This window comes from Aspergillus aculeatinus, assembly GCF_003184765.1.
Source record: "Aspergillus aculeatinus CBS 121060 unplaced genomic scaffold BO66scaffold_44, whole genome shotgun sequence".
Lineage (NCBI taxonomy): Eukaryota > Fungi > Ascomycota > Eurotiomycetes > Eurotiales > Aspergillaceae > Aspergillus > Aspergillus aculeatinus.
Genome location: NW_020291513.1, coordinates 235,039 through 254,564, shown reverse-complemented (window position 1 = coordinate 254,564; position 19,526 = coordinate 235,039). Strand labels below are relative to the sequence as shown.

At 52.2% G+C, this 19,526-nt stretch overlaps 4 protein-coding genes across 4 annotated transcripts; 2 read left to right on the top strand and 2 right to left on the bottom strand.

Moving 5' to 3' along the window:
• Nucleotides 1-279: 279 nt before the first annotated feature.
• BO66DRAFT_329667 (uncharacterized protein) lies at nucleotides 280-2,286 on the top strand (the record flags this gene model as incomplete). The annotated part of the gene is made up of 1 exon (XM_025644033.1): nucleotides 280-2,286. One exon carries the CDS (start codon nucleotides 280-282, stop codon nucleotides 2,284-2,286), a length of 2,007 nt encoding a protein of 668 aa, XP_025501028.1.
• A 953-nt stretch (nucleotides 2,287-3,239) lies between these two features.
• BO66DRAFT_413779 (BTB domain and ankyrin repeat protein) lies at nucleotides 3,240-8,402 on the bottom strand (the record flags this gene model as incomplete). The annotated part of the gene is made up of 3 exons (XM_025649439.1): nucleotides 3,240-5,103; nucleotides 5,164-5,281; nucleotides 5,339-8,402. The coding sequence occupies 3 exons, from the start codon at nucleotides 8,400-8,402 to the stop codon at nucleotides 3,240-3,242; spliced, it is 5,046 nt and encodes a 1,681-aa protein (XP_025501027.1).
• A 3,838-nt stretch (nucleotides 8,403-12,240) lies between these two features.
• BO66DRAFT_355371 (putative autophagy protein Atg13) lies at nucleotides 12,241-15,757 on the top strand (the record flags this gene model as incomplete). Its single annotated transcript, XM_025644849.1, is given in 3 exon segments — nucleotides 12,241-12,543; nucleotides 12,556-12,654; nucleotides 12,748-15,757. 3 exon segments carry the CDS (start codon nucleotides 12,241-12,243, stop codon nucleotides 15,367-15,369), a joined length of 3,024 nt encoding a protein of 1,007 aa, XP_025501026.1. The 3' UTR covers nucleotides 15,370-15,757.
• Nucleotides 15,758-16,949: 1,192 nt separating this feature from the next.
• BO66DRAFT_329788 (WD repeat NOL10/ENP2 family protein) lies at nucleotides 16,950-19,435 on the bottom strand (the record flags this gene model as incomplete). Its single annotated transcript, XM_025644038.1, has 6 exons — nucleotides 16,950-18,874; nucleotides 18,934-18,987; nucleotides 19,047-19,116; nucleotides 19,175-19,255; nucleotides 19,319-19,347; nucleotides 19,399-19,435. The coding sequence occupies 6 exons, from the start codon at nucleotides 19,433-19,435 to the stop codon at nucleotides 16,950-16,952; spliced, it is 2,196 nt and encodes a 731-aa protein (XP_025501025.1).
• Nucleotides 19,436-19,526: the final 91 nt, after the last annotated feature.

The following is a 19,526-nucleotide window of genomic DNA, read 5'->3' as shown; positions in this document are numbered from 1 at the left end:
CTTCACCACAGACCAAGAGACTAAAAGCAACACCACTTCTGCTGCTCACTGACCCGCCCCGTCGGATACATACAATCTGCTGTATCACTTGGTGGATGCCTCCTCCAATCGCCGTTGAATCGGGGAAACTTCCCGGCTGCTGCTCGTCACCCGATCGGGGCCAGTCCTTCCTTGCTTAAGCCTTAAACGCCTCTTTCTTTTTGTTTTTTCTTTTTTTGAATTTTGTTTTTTAACCACAAGTACCAACTACGTACTTTCTCCTCTTCTGCCACGGCCGCCATGCCGACTTCCAATACTTCTTCCCCCGTCAAGCGCCCCGGACTGGGCCGTCGTGCGGTTTCCTCTCACGCCGTTGTCACGCGCACCCCTTCCAACCAAGGCGAGCTGTCTCAGTCCCAGTCCTCCAACACCACCCAGAAAGCCCCCTCAAGGCCCCATCGTCCCCATCTAGTCGGCGGGGGCCATCGCAACCATCACCGCAACCCCTCTTTCGGCAAAAATCTGCACAAGCTACAAAGACACCTCTCCAGCCAACAAATAGGCCCTGAAGCTACCGCTCGCGTGCATCAGCGCAAGAAATCCGCCCCTGCGACACCTGCCGCTAGCCCGCGCGGGCATCACGTTCGTTGGGATGGAGTTGCGGAACAATCACACCCCACAACAGGATCAATGAAGAAGAACAATTCGAGTCCGGCCCTTCGACGCAATACGTCAGTCGTCCTCGGAAAGAAAGCGCTGGTCACCGACCGTCCACATACGAGCTCCGGAAAGAAGAAGACCGTGGGATTTGAGTTGGCGGATTCCGACGACGAAGCTGATTGGGAAGATACTACGCAGTCGCCTGAAAGCACGAGACGCAGCTCGGTGGCACAATCCAAAGAGAGTGCGGAGAATCCTGCTGTTCTGGTCGACCCCCTTACCTTCGTCAAGCGCTCTTACCCGCAATTTCCTCGAGCCACCAGCCTGCCAGAGTCGACGAGCAAGAGTTTCGGTGACGACAACTATTCCGACGAAGAAGATCACGACGACCACGGCCACGACCACGACCACGACCACGAAGAAACCGCACAGCAACCTCCGTCCGATTCCGACGAGACACCCGTCGAGACTACCCGCCCTAGTGAGAACGGCGTCATCGCATCGCGGATTCTGGGTCCGTCTGTCTCTGCCAAAGCACCACCGGCCATGTCTTCCATTTCTGCGACCGTCAAGCCGACCGTGATGGATCAGTCTTCTCGCAATGTATCCCTGACCAACTTAGCGTCTGGCCATGACGGTTCCCGACGACCGATGTCTTCGTCTATCACCACGTTGGCGAACACGCCAACCCATGCTACGTCCTCATCCATCGAAGGCGGCGTCTCCAAATTTATCATCAATAACAAACCAACGACGAATTCATTCTCCCGCATAGATTCGGATCCAAACACTCCATCCTCTTTCCTCCCACACTATCATCCCCAAACTCCACCATCGCCAAATCGCGCAACTAGTACGAAAAAGCCACGGGCGTCGCCGCCTTCAAGGCCCGCTGGCGCAGAACCCCATTCTCGCACACAGCAAAAGCTGTGGTTACAGCGAACTGCAGCATTGAACACATCACCGCCCGACGGCGTGTCCACCGCAGCCCCCCCCTCTGTCGTGGACCCGATCTTTGCTGCACCTCACACCCGACCGGGCGCTGGGGCTTTCGAGCCGGGCAGAGGCCTTGTCAACGGATCCGCTCGAGCCAGTGGAACGGTACATGACAATGAAACCAAGCACGTTCGGAAAGCATACGAGAAAACTACCCTGGAGTTGACCGTTGTCCGCCGATTCCAGTCTCCCACCGGCGACAGCTTCAGGCGCTTAAATGCCATTCTGAATGATTCACGAGGCGCGACTTCTAGCTTAGACCGACATTCGTCGCTTGGCAAACCCATCAAATCTGCGCCAGCTTTAACTCACCTCCGCGACAGCAAACAACAAGACGGCAGCCAAGGCAGCGTCAGCCCCGAACCCAGACAATTAATCGGACGAAAGCATGCGGACATGCATACATCCGTCTCTCAGACTTACCTTCCAGAACCCGACGACCTCGTGAATGAGCCCACCGACCCGCCCCCCTCCGGCAGCAAATCCCAACATCCCTCTCACCGCATTCTCTCCACATCCGATGAAGCCGCCCACCCCGACCCTGCCACCTCGGCAAGAGTGCCGGGCTCGGAAACAATACAAGACCCCGACGAAACCGAACTCATGATGCGTCGCATCTGGGAAAGTCGGGAAGTAGCGACAGCTGGCTAGTAATGAACGAGCGGAACGAACCCTTCTCTGTACAATTATACTTCTTTCATTACATCTCTTTTACCATATTTCCCCCATTCGATATCATCCCTCGTCGTGTACAAGGTGTTAGCAGGGGGTTGCCGTTCTTCTTCTGTTAGCGTTTCGAACAGCTTCCATATTACATTTCGCCCATGGATTTGCATGCTTCTGGGTCCATTCTGAGATTACCGAGTTGTTTACTTCATCATTAGCCTAGTTCCCTTGAAGTCTTGCCCACTTCTTCAACCTATTAACTAATTCTATAGCGATGATCTAATAGTTTGGATTATTTCTTGCCGTTAGTACTTTGGTCATATTGATTACGACGAATGCCCGCCTTCATTGAAGAATTGTCATTTTCAGTATCTGTATCGCTCCCTGTTGATTGATTCCCATCTAGTCCATCTTGGTGACTTTTTTTTCAATTTGTTTTGCTCTTCTCTGCGCAAGTTCTCCTTCTTGGACCTGTGTTCTGGTTTCACCACCAATGCCGAGTTATTGCGATAGCTATAGAGAATATATCATAGTGTCATAATTTCCTCGTTATTCCTCGGTTCGAATGGATATGAGCGGAATGTAGTTCTCAAGAGTCCGTTCAATTCATTATCTAGATAAGGCGGTGTTTCACTTTCATACAAGTCACGCAATACATAATCCACTAGGTCGATTAGGGAGAGAGAGATATAGAGAGGAGATGGATATCATATCTTGTGTGGTGCAAGTAGTGTGTCTATTGTTATTATGACATTGCGGGAGAAAGAGTTCCCTTCCCTAAACCGAAAGGTAAAAAAGAATTCTATGCAGAAAGCTCATAACAACATGCGGGGGTGTAACGTTATTGACGCACACACACCGCCGGGAGGTGGTACAGGTCAGGATGTTGTTTGTATATGTGTATGTATGTAGATGTGTGAGTTGTGTGAGATTCCATTTCACGCGGAGGTCTTTTCCCGAGGTTTGCCGCGTCCACGAGAGCTGCCACCGCTACCACCACCTCTACCTCCACGTCGTGAACCACCGCTTCCACTGGATCCGCCGGCCGCGGCTCCTGGTCCATCGAGATGATTCCCGTTCGGAATGGTCCGAGGTTGAGCGTCACGACGAGGGGTTGGATGAGGATGATGGCCGTTCTGTACCGAGGGAGTGATCATGGTGGTAGATTCGTTACGGGGAGGTTGGGGTTGTGCGGACGAATTCGATGCGTCTGCCGAACCAGCAGGGCCTTTTCCGCGCTTTTTGCGGTGCGGGGGCTGTTGCTGCTGTTGCTGCTGCTGCTGTAGCGGTGGCTGCTGACCTGGGTCTTTGCCCTGCCCTTTTCCTTTTCCTTTGCCTCGGCCCCGATTTGACCGCGAGGTCCCCTTCTCTTCTTTGTCGGCGGCGGACGGGGCCGTCGTGTCGGGGTCCGGGAGGCCCTGGATGCGTCGACTCTCTTTATCCCACCACGCTTGGAATTCTTGCTCGAGTTGGATATCTTCGAGATTGTGTTTTGCGGTCGCTGCTTCGCGGATCTCGTCCTTTTCGGTTTGTTGTTGCATGAGGATCGTGGCGAGGGAGAGGGAGCTGGAGGAAGGAGAGTGAAAACTTGTTTGGTATGGCTCGGGGCGCGGGATGTGGCGGATGGACTGGATAGCCGGCTGGGGAGTGGCGAGGGGATTGGAGGAGGCTGGGGTTGGGGTGATGGGTTTCGAAGTTTGAGGCCGCGAGGGCGTTTGTTGAACATTGACGGGTCCCCCACGGCCTGGGGTCTGCGCGGGGATGGAGCTGGGTTTCGTGCGGGCTGCCGGGGGCGTCCCGGCGACAGTTTGGCGGAGGGTCATGGAGGGTTTGGGAGAAGCCTTCGAAGACTCTGCAACAGGACTACCAAGCCCACTCGCTATAAGAGCAGGTTTGCCTGGGGTGGTCATTTTCCACGGGTTTTCAGGCGCCTCTTTTGCCTTTTGCTGAGCAGCAAGCATCTCCTGCATCTGCTGTTGCTGAATCTTCTTGCGCTCCTTCTGCGACATCTTCGGCGCAGGGTTACTGGTACTCTCTCGACGAGCAGACATGCCTAGGCTGAGATTCGAGATCCGGTTGCCCGAGGTTTCATTCATGATATCCTTGAGATTCTTCTTTGACGTGGAAATCGCCGATGCGCTCCATGGGGTCTGGGTGCTCGAGCTTGGAGGTGAAGAGAATAGATCCTGTTTCCTATGGCGTGCTGCGGCGCGGGATGCAGAGGGTGATTCTGAGAGAGCTGGATCCAACGGCGAGGCCATCTGGGCATCTAAATAGCTGGGATCTCCGAGGGAGCCCCCGTCATATGGACTAGCTCGGAGAGCTGGTGAGTCGATGGATAGCGGTGTATCCGCTGCGGCGACTTGTTTAGCATCACGAATTGCTACCTTGCCTTTCCCAGGGTCGGTGAGGGACAGCGAAAACTCGTCGTCCATCTGGAACATCAAATCGGTAGTCGACTGTCTGGACTTGAGAAGCGGACTGCGAGAAGCGGACAGCGCTCCATCCTGGGCTGGGCCCGGTTTGACCTTTGGAACCGAAGGGGAAGGAGCTGCCTTCTCGTTGCTTGTTGCACGAGGCTTTCCTTCAGAGCTGTCAATACGATTCAGGTGCGGTCTTAGCCTCATAAAATCGATCTTCCGCCTCCTGTCACCTTCAATGGCAGATGCAAGCTCCGGATATTTCTCGAAAATGAAATCCTCGGAATTGCGCCCTCTTGACACAGGTAAACTGGTCAACTGATTATCACGACAGACAGAATCAAGGGTTTCGAGCAAGGACTCATCGAGATCTGCCAATAACCTACCGATTGTAAGCATTTCTGCCAGTGGTATCCATGGCATGTGCGAAGATAAAGCTTACCTGTTTGCCAGTAGATCCTCGAGATTGAGACAGATATATTCTAGAGCCGCATCCCTAAACTCTTTCACGGAGCATGGCGTGATCACATTGAGCAAGTGGCAGACATTGCGGGTATGCACTAATTATCATGCATCAGTACCTCACTCCGAGCGGCGCAACCGATCATGAAGCTTACCGAACTTCCCAAGCATTTGTTGACAGATTTGAGCCAATCGGTCAATCATCAGCTCATTCGCTACAAATGCAACATCGATTATCAGGTCAATGAACTCGTCCAAATCCTTTGACTTGACATCGTCGAAAAGCTCCTCCTCGGTGTCGGCATATAGGTACCGAAGTACAAAGTCGAACACATATTGGTCAATATGCTTGAGATCAACATGAATAATGGCGTCTGCATGAGCACGGCGCGATGAGAGCCATTTACCACCTGAGCGACCAAAGAATAATGCACTGAAGAAGGGGCACCTCTGACACAGGACATGGCTATGAGCCTTGACTTCACCCCCTTTCAAGTCGATGATCACATCTCCGCTGTCGAAGAAAGCAGGATCACGAATGGCACGCTCCATGTCATGCCGCAGAGCCTTTGTTGGTTCGATCATCAGCCTGGAAGCTCGTTCCAGAGTTGGTAGATTGAGATGAGTGGCGACACGCATCACTTCGCTCCGGACCTGACGATATTGAAAAGACTTCTCTGATGACTGTCTAGCCTGGTGCCAGACATCCAATATCTCATCTGTGTACAAAAACAAAGCTAAACTCAGAATGGTGAAGATGTCCAAGGATTGAAAGGTAAGTTGCACGTGGCCCTCATTGTCACGCTCAATCGATAAGATATCAAGTGAAGAAGGGCGATCTGTATGCCGGAAGCTATGAAGGATCTCACGAAGGACCGAACTCCGTCCAGTCAAGATGAATTCGTGAACAGGAAGTCGTATGTCCGAAGATGTTGTCTTGATCCAGATGACGCCGGGAAATGCTTGGGCTTGCGAAGATTCGAAGTAAGGCTCGATTTCTGAGGCTTCCAATATCGCTTTCTTGATAAGGAGTCCTGGGTTTGAGTCCCGGCTATCGCCTCTGACCACATCCACCCAGCTGACTGTGTCTCTAAATGAGCTGAAAGGAGACAAGGGGAGGTAGTCCACCCATAAGGTCGGCTGAGAAACAAGAATCTGCTCCTGAGTTACCTCACAGTCGCGCTGTACGGCTGCAAAGGCCCCATAAGCATTGCTGGAAACGCCGATCACTCGAGACAACCCAGGTATCCTAGCGAATTTGTAGTCCTTGGCTGAGTCTTTTGACTTCCTGCGCTTCTCTTTGCTCCAAGCAGAACCGGATACGGTACAAATAATGACCGACCCATCCTGCCCAACGTCAAAATCCCTTGCTGCCATATGAGATCTTTTCACAGACCAGATCCTACTCGGTGTCGACATGGAGTTCCGAGGTTTGAATGGATTTGTCGTCGATGTTGACGTTGAGGGGACCTCTGTCTTGTTGACTTGCACTGTGTATACCTCTCCGAAACTTGACAGAGCGCAGATGGTATTGCCAGCGGACTTGACTTTGACCACTTGGTTGACAGAGGAGCCATATCTCGTGGCCATAAAACTATCTTTAATAAACCTGGAACTGACATCTAGCGGGAATGATAGTTTCGAGTAACCATACTGGGAAAACACCCATACTTCATGGTTCTGGAGAAGAACCGATGTTGCCTGATCGATCGCGGATACACTCTGAATGGGAGCACTGAACAAAGATGCTCCTACGCGTCGAGGGATTATCTGCATTTCAAGTGATCGAGCATCGGAGTCGATCAATCCAAGTTGTCCTTCGTTCTTGCCGAAAGTATAAAGACCAGAATTGCTGAAGACAACGGAGTGGACTGCCGATGCAGCCGCCCCGATGATTAGCTCCTTCTTGAAAGGATTGAAAATTTGTCGGGGTTGCTTTTGCAGGGGCACATCGTCCTGATTGTTGGACTTTGGCAAGCTGTAACCCAACTGACCGTACTTGTTGCTTCCCCAGCTGAAGATTTCCCCATTCTCGGTGATTGCAAGAGTGTGGTCCTGGCCTAGGGCCACGGAGACCACCTTCTTATTTGCAAGGCCTCCGCCCTCGATGCAAACGAAAGTGAAACGCGTGGTTTCGTCCCCAGTGCCTAGTCGTCCACCGGGACCAAAGCCACACAAGAAAAGGTTCGACTCGGGATCGGTGGTAAGGATAGCCGTATGAAGCTTAGACATAACAACATCTTGGATCTTGATATGTTTGTTTTTCACAATTGCAGGAAGATCATTGGCACTTGCATTGTCTGAGTCCTGTTGAGCATCGGCTTTGCCAGCCTCCAATCGCTGTTCCTGAAACTCACGGAAAAGTCGTTCCAGAAGATGCCCTGGTCTCTTGAGGGTAATACGCTCTGGAAACTGACGATCATCCTGATCTCCAACACCAAGATTCAGGTTCTTGTTACTGCCGAATGTAAAGACCTCGTCGCCATTTAGATTGGTGCTTGGCTTCAAGACACCCCTGCTAAAGCGGCTGTCGTGGTCAGGATCATCGTCCTCCGATGAGATTTCAGAGGTGAGATCGTTATGCTCAACCTCCGCAAACAATTTTCCGGAGGTGAGAGAATCAGAGCTTCGTTTAATGTCTCGCGCCGCTATCGTGGCTGCGTACACATCAAACGGGCTGTATCCCTCTCGATCCTTAATTCGAATCAAACTTCCAACCGGAAGCCCGGAGTTGCCCGCTTTGCTGAAGTCCGTGGCGTCGCGCATGTCCCGGACCATCAGGGCCTGTGCGATTGTAGCGTTTCCCGCATAGAGGGCTCGATGCAAGGCCGTCCAGCCGCTCTCCCAGTCTTGCGCATAGATGTCCAGGAAAGGAACCTGGAGCAAGGCAACGGCAAAGTCTATTGCTGTGGGTTTTGTCGATGATGCCACAAGGTGTAGAAGTGTGCGCCCGTATTTGTCCCTCACGTTCAGTTCTTCCCTGGACAGGGTCCTACCGGTGCGTAGATTGACCCCACGCTCAGGAATCGGAGTCCCGGGAGAAGTCCCACTCAGCTTCTTGCTTCTGGTTGAAACCCCCGGCGAAGATGTCAATCCTAACCCAGGGCTCCCAGCCTTCAAGCTGCCTCCATTCCCTGCCGTTCCAGTGGCAGTTGCCAGGAAGCGCTGGAAGCTCTCGACATCATCGTAGAGAAAGAATCCCCAAAGCTTGCTACTCATGTGCCCAGAATTTGTGTGTCAGAAACTCTTATCGACGCAGGACCAGAACGTCGCCGTGACCGCGGAGGGTTGGCGGGCGCACTGGCAGAAAGACTGCGGGAGACAAGAGTATTCTAACGGGACAGGAGGAGAAGTCGACCGCGGTCAACTCTTGGAGGAATTGTTCTCTAAGCGGTTTGATCGACGGTGACAAGCGCGATGAACGGGGAAAGTTGAAGAGAGTGCGAGCGGGTGCGGACTGAAGGCCTGGCGGAAGCGGGCGTGTCGCGAGTGAGAGAAGTTGTGGTGGCGATGGATAAAGCTAGCAGTAGACGATAAGTCCAGAACTCGACCGGTGGAGGTGGGGGGAAAAGGGACGAAACGTCGATTCGACTTTGAGACTGGTACGCGACCGTGTTGAGGATACGGGAAGGGGAGTTGCAAGTGGTATAAGGCGACGGATGGGAGGGGAGGTTCGAAAAGTGGGAGAGAGAAGAGGGGGATGGAATCTGACTGGAGTGCAGGTGGTAGTAATGGCAGTAATAATCATGGATCATTGATTGATGGCTTTCGACCCGTGGATAAGACCGTCCGGGCGGTGGCCAATCGGGGATTGTACTCCCCTCCATGCCCCCGGACGAGAGGCCGACGACGAACCTTTTCTTTCTCCTTCTCCTTCTTCTCCTTCTTCTCCTTCTTCTCCTTCTCAGTGCTGGCTCTTCTTTCTGTTAGGGCTCTCTAGGGCTCTCTAGCTTCTAAGAGGTTCCGTGCTCAGCTCAGATGATTTACCTCGGGATATATGCTCCCCGCATCGCGGGGTATCCGGCTTGAGAAAGAGCATGTGCACCGTATAGTGATTTATAGTTGTATAGTAGTATGGAGTAAGCGCATCTGATCAACAGGGGCGGCAAATCTCGTCCCGATCGCTAGACGCAGCAACATGTATCTTGAACTATTGAGGAAGCTCTTTTCATCTCGCTCCTCATCGGACAGGTCACCGATGGTGTGGCCCCGTTCGGCAGATGAGTGACTTTTGGTTGACTCCAGGAATATTGACTCCAGGAATATCAAGGACAGCCTCTCATGCGAGGACAAACATGTATTGCGGCTGTGTGGTCTGTAGAGGTAAGCTGGGAAGTTCAAGGTTGTGTTAAATAGTTACCAAGTTGGGTCGGTTGGAAGGTAGTCAATGCCGCAGACTATAAATGAGGCTGAAGACAAAGAATCACCCGATTGTGGCTGATGATGGTTCAGCCCCAATTGAAACACATACGCACGCAGTAACTTCCTCCGTAGGGGGTACTTCATGGCACAATGCTCTAAGGTCATAATCTACCATCTAAAAAAATGTTGATTCTGCTCAAGAGGGAATGAAGGTGGTGTCCGACTCATAGATCCGGGGTTGCAAAATTAGCAGAGACACCTAGAATCATCGGACTAAGCCTCCATCCATTATCAACCAGTGCATTACATTATATAGGTTCACACGGTTAGAACTACTTCAAAGGGGGTTTGTTATCTTGTCAGTCAAGTGGTCACGAGTACCTACTTCAATTTTACTTGCCTACTTTATCATACTTCTAACAACTGCAGAGGTATGCTACGTGCGCAATGCAGCTGTGATCAGCTCAGCACGAAAAGGTGGATTTGTGTGGTAGAAGCGACCAAAAGGCCAAGGATGCTTGACTGGCCATCATTAGCGAGAAGGAAACAGGACAAAGGTACGAACGAAGCACGGAGTCGGCCAGCTTCGCATTTCATGCATACAGCTGCATCACCAACTGGCCCCAAACAGACTGGATCAAGTCGGTGGTCATATGTCGACCGAGCGAGCTCTCGACCTTTGGGCTCGGTCGCTGGTACTTAATCCTGGTCGGGGGTCTGATCCATATATAACTACTAGCCCTGGGTAGAATCATGGGTAGCTAGCTATCCACGCTCCAATCCAGAGTCATCATCGAAGAGTCTAGGTTGTCTTAGAGGCCTTAGCCAGCCGCCTTTGCAGCAGAATCCGCAGTTCCGGTGCATCATGCCGGTAGTGCGTTGTACAGTGCGAGTCCTGGGATTGGCTCTTGTTGCTGGGGAGAAGCTCCTGAGAGTTCACAAGGAATCGCTAAGGCACTGTGCCTTGTAGACCGGGCAACTAGCATCTGCTCTCCACCTAACCAGCAGGCCGTTGCAGGTGAGGCAGCCAGTCCCAGGAACTTGGGGAAGTGGTCCATGCTGGCGGGTGCTCCAACAGGGGATGATGGGAGCCCCATTCCTCTCTCCATGTTGCAGGTAGATTAGCACCTTTGGTTGGAAGAGAAATTCGCCGCTGACCGGAGGGTTTTTCTTAGGGGGTGGGGGGGGGAGAGAGAAAGATGAGATGTGAAGGTTATTGGTAGAAGAACTGAAAGAATACCAGCTGCAAACCACAAATAATTCACAGGCCGATCGATGTCGCAAGCAGCTCAGAACAGCAAAAGAGCATGTTGTCATGGGCGGTGATTATCATGCAAGTTGATTGATCGCCCCAAGCGCACGCCCGCAGTACCCGGCTAGCCCCGATCGGGACTAGAGCCTGTTTCTTTCCATTGACCCTGTTCATTTATTTTCAAGATGAATGCATACTGGTACCGAGTATGTGTCGAATCTACGAGTACTCACATATAACAAGTAAGATGAAGGAGGTATGGAAGTGACAGCCACCTGACGGAGCAGAAAAATGATCATCATGCCGATTGTGGTCAGGAATCTATACTTAGGTAACTACTGTACGGAGCACAGTCCAGTTTATCAAGCCATGAAGTCATGAGGAGGATTCCCTTATCAGTGCCGATTACCGTCCATGACGGCTCCACGGAGCTGTTCGATCAAAGACAGGCTGAAACAAACCTTCCCTGTCTGGTATGTATGCCTCTGTACCGTCACGGGTTATGCTCTTGACCGCCTTCCAATTTACTGAGACCTTTTTAGTTGCAGTGTTGTGGGTGTAAGAGGTTTGCTAAGTGGAAGCAAATTAGTGCCAAAAGGAAACAGAAAACTAGTACCTAGTAGTTATTTATCTATATCCCTTGCTGACTTCTTTCTCTAGAGCCTCTTTGAAAGGGCAGTGGTGGCACCCGTCATCAGCCTGACTGACCGCTTGCACTTGCACTTGCACTTGACCCTCGAGTCACCGGGTGTGCGTCACAGACCACTTGGTTTCCGTACGGTACAGTACAAGCCTCTCATTATCCATCCATTGCTCCTCCGCAGCCCAGGTTCCGTCTGGCTCTCCCTCCCTCTCCTAGGTTAGTTAACTTATCTTCTGCCTTTGACAACTACCACTACCGCCATCCTTTCCCATCCTTTCTCCCTTTCTCAACTTTCTTGCTCTTTTCCTCATCATCACCCCCCCTGGCTGCATTTGTGAACCAGACCTTCTCTACATTGTGAAGCAGGATGGATTCTTGAATGCTTTATTTCCCTCAACGTGAGGACGCCGTGCACATCCCCTCTCCCTTTCTCCGCCCAAGTCGGTCGTTAATGCGGAGAAGCCTCCCAAGGTTGTCTAGGCCCCATGCTCCGAATGCTCTTCAGCATCTTGTTGCCTGAGCACAGCAAACCATGAACCTGATCCTCTCTCTCATATCTTCCATTCTGTGCCTGTTACCTAGCGCCTAATTCCCCACCCCCCTTTACGGTTTCATTGTTGTTCGTTATCTTATACAAATTCTTTTTGGCAGCTTGGTCCGTTAGCATGGCTATCCGCAGCGCAACTGGTACCTTTCTATTTCCTTGATCCAACCAGATCTGCTCCACGGTCCTTTTGGATTCTGTGTCTATATTCAACTACTTGCTCTTTATATGATTCTCAACTTTACAACAAAACATCATGCACCAACATCCTCGATCACCGGCCCCTCCGCCACCCGCATCTGCAACCAGGTCGAGCCGCTCGGAGGACAATCGAGAGCAGGACACTCGTCCAACTTCCCCAGCCTTCGATCCTAGAACATCAAGCAGAGGATTGGGGATAGAGACGGGCCCTGAGTCGCCAGAGCAGAGCCAAGCTCGACGACCCTCAAAAGAAGCCATAGCTAAACTCAACCAAATCATATCAGTAGGGCTTCCTTTAACGTGCTTGACCTGGTCTCGTTCTTTTTCTTTTTTTCTTGTTGGTGCTTTGCTGATACAAGTATCACTCTAGAACTACCATACCAAAGCCGCTCTGATAATCCTTCATTCCCGCGTTGAGCTCCCTCCATCCTTCAACAAAGGCTCCGATACTCCTAGGGTTAACCGCTGGGTACGTTGCTATGATACCGCCCCGTCTGTCTTCAGCTCTCGAGACCGCCCAGAATAGATCTGACATGCTGATCACAACTAACACATTCTGTAGTTCAACGTTGAGCTAGAAGATACCGACGTGCTGCGAGAACAACTACGAACCTGGAGAACATGTGATGCGAGTGAGAACCGGCCTCCGCCGCTGATTATCGAGACATACCTAGATACCAAAGGGCTCACCAACAACCAAAGCCTCGTTGCCTTGGATGAACATGGGAAACGATTTGATGTTTTGGAGTCTCTGTCCTCGTCTCCAGAAAGGCGATCTACCTCGCCCCTCTCGGCTGGGTCTGACGATGTGATTCTGGAGCGGTGGAAGGTGGAACTCGGAGGCATGTCTGATAAACTACCGACGGATCTTGGTTCTATTCTGCCTACGATCTACAAAAAGAGCATCGTCCTGTTCAGGTCCTTGTTCGCATATTCTAAATTCTTGCCTGCCTGGAAGTTTGCGAAACGCACCGGCAGACTTCGAGCACACCCGGCCTTGCGGATCAAATACCGTATTTCGGCGGGAAATCCCGATGCAGGGAGCTCGAAGCCAGATCGGTTGACGATGCCACTGTTTGAAAGCAGCGGTAAAGTTGTGGAGACGTACACCTTTGGGGTGACGGATTCACCTGCTGGCCCATTCTCTGTCGAGGTCACATATCGAACGAGCTGCGAATTCCGTGTAGATGATTCTGAAGCCCTTCTTAGTTCGCGTTTCATGGGTGCCGATGATGAAGGCTTTCGTCCCTCACTTTCAAGTCGAGATTCGCATATGAAAGCCGCCAATCCGGAAGTAGGGTCAGTACCCCTTGAGAAACGGACTGTCGAAGATCCAGACTTTGGGCGTGCCTATGGCAGCCTCTCGACCTTCCATAATGTCGGGCCTACCACTAGCGCCAGTCCTATATCAGCCCTACGTGCTGCACAGCAGGCTGGCGCCACGTCTCCCTCACCACCCGCATCATCGTCTCGGAAGCCTCTTTCTATGAACAAAGCAAGTCCTATAGGCCGTGCGGCTGTTCTCGCCAATGAAGGTAGCCCGGGCGTCGTTAGGCGGCCTTCCATCTCTTTCCAGCCTTTCAAAGCTCCGCCATTGTCTGCCTCTCCCTCACTTGTTGATCCTCCGCTTGTGGCTTCTCCGCGGTCGACAGCGGCGCCTCGTATACCTATTTCTGAAGCCAAACCCGTGCCTTCCCCGTCTACAACAAGCTCTACCCGAAAGTCATTGCCTGGCACCTCCGAGCAGACTGTTGCTCCTTCGAGCTCTGCATCGCCGCGGCCTGCTTCTATCGCAAGATATAGTAGCGCTTTCTCGCACCGTCGTGCAAGGCCTTCTTCCGGTAACATCACCAGGCCTGAAGATGATACCTCAAGCGGGAGAGCTAGTGCCACCTCATCAAGCGCTCAACCTGGCTCTGGTTTACTTGCGGAAGCAACCGGGACAAGTGCTGATTCACTCCACGCTGACGATGAGAATATTTCGGACTTTCTAAAGTCGCTGGATATGCACAAAGATTTGCTGAGCAACTCGAAGTTGACTGCTCGGGACGATCAAGGACGCCGAACAACGGCCCCATCTGCTGCGTTGAGTCGCTTTCAACGCATGAAGGACTCCAATGCTGCTCTATCGGATTCCATTACCTCCTCATTGATGCTTCATCGCTCGTCCATCTCATCAAGCAGGCAGTTGTCTAGTGTTCCGCCAATGGTGGCTGGCACTTCAATTTCTACGGCTTCCTCACCGGGCAAGCCTATTTCCCCCCACACCCCCCACACCCCGGCTATACCTTCGCGCTTGAGCTCGAACAGTATTGTTGACTATAATGATCCTGGGAACAACGATCGACGAGAGTCACATGTCGACCACAGCTCGCCCCTCGATGAGAACGTCAGTGAAGGAACGGCCATGGTTAACCAATCGAACGTAAATGCAATCGATATTCCTACGTCACCCACGTCACTCTTTCCACCTACGTATCGTCGGCCAAGCTCTGCTGCTCACCGTCGACGGACAAATACGACAGATGACGAGGAAATTTTCCCCTTCAACCTTCGCAGCATAAGTTTGGGAGCTGAGGACAGGTCCAACAGCAGCCTCAGTGCCATGCAACGTCAGCATGATTACGAAAGCGATAAGGCCAGTTCGAATCAGACGCATAGAGTGCAGCAGGCCCCGCCCGGCACTGAGGATCCATCCTTGGCACCTAGCACTGCAACACGCACGATGGGTACCCATCGAGGTGCAGCCGCGTCGGGGCCGTCAGCAGTCACGTCGGGTCACCATGTGTATCAGCCGCGTTTTAGCCTTTCTCGTGGACGAGGCCTCTCCGGCCCTCAGTCTCTCAGCTCCGGGTCAGGTAGCCTTGCACGTGGCTCAACGATTCCTTTATATCTCACCGAGCGCGATCACGATCGTGACGGCAACGCCAGTGGGAGCAACAGCGGTACCTCAATGATTGAGGGCCGACGACCCAGCACCGGCCGCAACAATCCTCCGCAATCGCAAGTTGAGGAGGACGAACCGTTGCTGTTTGCGATGAGTGATTTCGGGGCCTCTCGCCGAAGCTTTGAGGAAGGCAGGCAAGGCAATCATAGCGCTGACCCCACTGGTAATTCCGGCGGATCGAGACGAGGCGGCGGCAGGCGAGGCGGCGGTCTTTCTGGCTTCCCTGTCTGGCCATGAAAGGACTACAATCAACCTCTCACACCCACACTTTAACTCTGATTATCTCCTCGGATGCTTTCTGCGTCTTGGATGTTTGATTTTGACCGCTTTCTCCACCATCTCACATACCACCAATTTCCTTCTATTCACTCACACCTTGTTCACATCTTCGGTATTGTTTTGATGCTCATTTTTTCCCATTATTATCTCAAGGCGGCTGGTAAGTTTATAGACTGGATCTCCAAGCACTTCCGCAATGTGCGTCTGGATCGGCGAATAAGGTTGACTTGATGTCCCGAATTTCTTGTTTCTTGGGTTGCAAAGCATGTTTGTCATACTACCGTTCTACTTCCCCCTTTGCATTCTGGCGTGGAAACAGCGTCCTTCGTATCTTCTTCCTCCGTTCTGTTTTTTTTTTTTTTTTTTTTTTTTTTTTTTGGATTATCCCTCTTGTATCGAATTTCCGAGCGTCTTACAGTTGATATTCTCATGGGCATTGATCTGTCCTTTCTGATCTGACTCTATTATCTTATCTTTATCTATTTACATTGCTACAATTCTCACTTCTCAATTCGCCATGTTTGTGCAGATCCTCGACCTTGCTTTTACTGGGACGAAATCCTCTTCCGACGCTATGACAACGGGACTTAGAGAGGCGGACTGTAATAAGCTTGTGTGGTGGTATACCAGCCTTTGGACATAATACACCAGCTTCTGAGAGCCGTCTTAGTTTACAACGAAGTTTAAATTTTTGAAATATGCATTAACCTAACCGCCGGGGTATGAGTCTATGAAATGAGAACAGGAAAAAGGAGAGAAAAAAAATTTTTTTTCCAATGCCTTGAGGGTTTTAGAGAAAGGCAAACAATTGCGCCACCAATTCCTTTGCTGTGCCAATGTTCAAACTTTTTAGGTATGGTACATTGTATCTGATTGAAGACAGTTTGACTCATAAGATTGGAGATAACGATGTAGTGACTCATTTCCAGCACCCGAACAGCCCTGGGCTGGGCTGCTGAAGCCTAGACTAGAGCCCGGGCTATCGTGCACTTCCAGAACCGGTTAGCCTCTCGTTTGGCTGAACAACGAGAGGATGTGATTTGCCTGTGCTGGGCTGAGCCTTGTGATAGGTAGGAGGTAGGAGGTAAGGGTGAGGTCGATGGTAGGAAGGTAGGCGGGGCTAAGGAAGATCATGGATGGTAAGTTAAGAGGAGGGGGGCGGAAATCCTCATGGTGGGGGGTATAAGAGTGGTAGTGTAGTTGACATGATCGGGGTTATTGTTGCGGATCTTGTCATGTGACGTGCGCCAGGAACCCCTCGTGCATAAATGTTGTGAGTTGCAGCTGGACAAGGGAAGGGAGGGGAGGGGAGGGGTCCAGTCAGCCAGCTTATTCCGCACGACACGATGACGACAAGGCTGTTGCGGGAAGCAGCTGGGGCTAGAAGCTGCGGGCATGGATTGACTCGGTATGTAGGGTGACAGACCACCACCACCACCACCACCACCACCACCACGAGGAGCAGGAGCAGGAGCAGCAGTTGGTGATCGGCCGATCTGGCCAGGCCCATAGGACTCGATGGGTCGGAAGAAATGGGATTACATCTTGCGGAAGGTGTTACCGGAAGCGCTGCGACGCTCCTTGGCCCGGAAATTGTGGGAGGATGTAGACTGTTGCTCGGGTCGGTTGAAACTCTTCTTCGCTTGCTGTCTGCCAGCGCCGGGAGTGAAGGTGACTTCACGCTCGCCGACCACCCCGCCCCGACGAGAGGGCTTATCCCTGGTGCGCATGTTCTGCGCGCGCGAGCCGAAGGAACGGTCACGGGTCGAGCTGACGTTGGTCGAGGAAGAGATCTCCATGCGGGGCGCTTCCTGGTTGCGGCCCTGCTTGTTGCGGCGGTAGGAGGCGGTGGAGATCTTGTTGGAAGCGGCGGGCTTGGACTTGTATTGTCCGCCATCACTTTCCGAATCGGAGCTGTCCGAGCTGCCCCGGACGTCGTCGACCATCTCATGTTCCACGGCGGTGAGGCCTCTTTCCTTGCGGGGAGGCGCCTCGACCGCGGTGCTGGGGTTGAGAAGCTGGAATTCGCGCGATGTCTCGTCGATGGCGAAGTCCTCGTCCTCGAAGAGCTTGGCGAAACGGGAATCGCCCAGAGGGTTCTTGTCGGCTTCTTCGGTGGTGGTGGCGGCGGCGGCGGTAGGAGGAGCATCAACCATGTCATCGTCGCCGCCCCTTTTGAGGACACGCTGCGCCCTCTTGCGCTCATTCTTCTCCTCGATGCTGAGCAGCTTCTCGGCAAGTCTCTGGTTGACCTTGACAGCGGCCTTCTTCTTGCCACGGATTCGGCTTTCACGTTCCTTCTCGATCTTCTCCCTAACACGCTTGGCACGCTCTTCTTCCCACATGTAGGGGTTGGTGATAAGCCTGGCCTCTTCGTAGAGCTGTTGAGCCACAAAGTAACCGTGCATGTAAGGCCGCAGAAGGCTGGTCCGGCCAATGAGGTGATCCAGGTTGAGAGTCTTGAGTTGAGGAACGGTCAAGAACTTGTAGTTGTCGTAAACAGAGCCCGCCTGGCTGGGGTTGAACGCGTTGGGGTCGTTGGGGTCTTCGGCCATTTCTTCAACAAGGTTGTCGAGGAACGAACACCAGCGAGGCGATGGTCCAAGCTGGGGAATCAAGAACGAATGCTGCAAAGGCCCTTCGTTGGCCGTGAGAAGCATTCCACTATCCTTGCACCAAGCAACCGAGTTGATGTCCACAGCAGGCTCAACAGATGTCCATGGGCTTCCATCACGGGGATCCCAAATCTTAATGATCTTCTTGTCCGCGGAGAGAATCTTGGGTTCCAGGGTCTGTTCGCGGGAGGCGGTGGAAGGCTGGAGGAATTTCAATGTGTGAATGGGGAAGCCATATCCCTGGTCCTTCTTCAACATGGGTCGGGACATGCGCAGATCATAGAGGAAGATGAGTCCGTTCGAAGAACCCGTACCGAGCGTTAGACCAGATCTGTGGAATTCCAGAGCTGTGATTTCTTGTCGAGACTCATCGGGACCGTGCGCGGGTGATACCAGAGTGCCGATCCTGCTTCTCGCCCTAGGATCGAAGAATTCGACAGTCCCGTTTGAGGTACCGAAGGCAAGAAGATTGTGACTTTCCTCGGCAATTGCTCCTGTATTGACAGCGCCCGTATTGATTCCACCCTGCAATGTACCTCCACCAGCAGACGTAAAGTCATCGCCACCCACATCAACTTCGAAGCTTCGCATGTATCGTCCCATTTCCAGGTTCAATCGAAAAACTTCTCCCATGCCGTCGCTGTTGACACCAACCGCTGGCACCAAAGCTTCTGTCGACTGTCTATCGTATACCAAGTCACGGCCGTATCTGGGAAGCCTCGTCTTGTGGTGCATGCCCGAAGGAGTGTGAAATTCGAGGGAGCGGTCGGACTGGAGGTGGAGGGACTTGGAGTAGTCCGACGAGAGTAGAAGGAAGGTAGTGTTTTCAACATCCGTATGACGCGCGTCTGCCGGTGAAATCAGCAAAAAGAAGACTTCGAAGTAGAAATTCTCATCAAAGACTTACAACTCAGGGACAGAGCTTGTAACGAGTGAACGTGCATCTGCGGCTTGTACGTTCCTGCGGGGATGCGGGTTAGTTGATTGTTCGGAGCAGTCGATGCCTGCGCAAGCGCATACCTGTGCTCATAACCCAGTCTCCATCTTCACTAACGCGGATGCATCGACTGGCTTCCTCGAACCCGAAGTCCTAGTGGAAAGATTAGAAACTGATAAGAGACGAAGATGGATGGTGGTCGGGTCCTGACCTGCAATAATTCAACTCTGTTCGCCCACTCCGGATCATTCTTCAAACTCCTCTTTCTCCGCCTAGCAAGCCATTCTGGGAGCTAGAATCATATACCATCAGCATCAATCTTGCTGTTTTTGCTGGAATGCTACCAAGTTCTTACCTCGCGGGCAGTATTGGAGCCCGAGATCGCTGCAAAACCGTTAGTGTCTCATTCGGGAATTTATGGTCTGTTAAGCTCACTGTAGACCGGGACCTCCGACTGGTTGGAGAGCTTCATGGCGAGGTGAGAGCGTTGGAAATCGCAGCGCAGCGCCAGTCAAAGTCGATAAGGGACTTATTTTTTTTTTCGGGCAAAAAAAGTTGCCGCG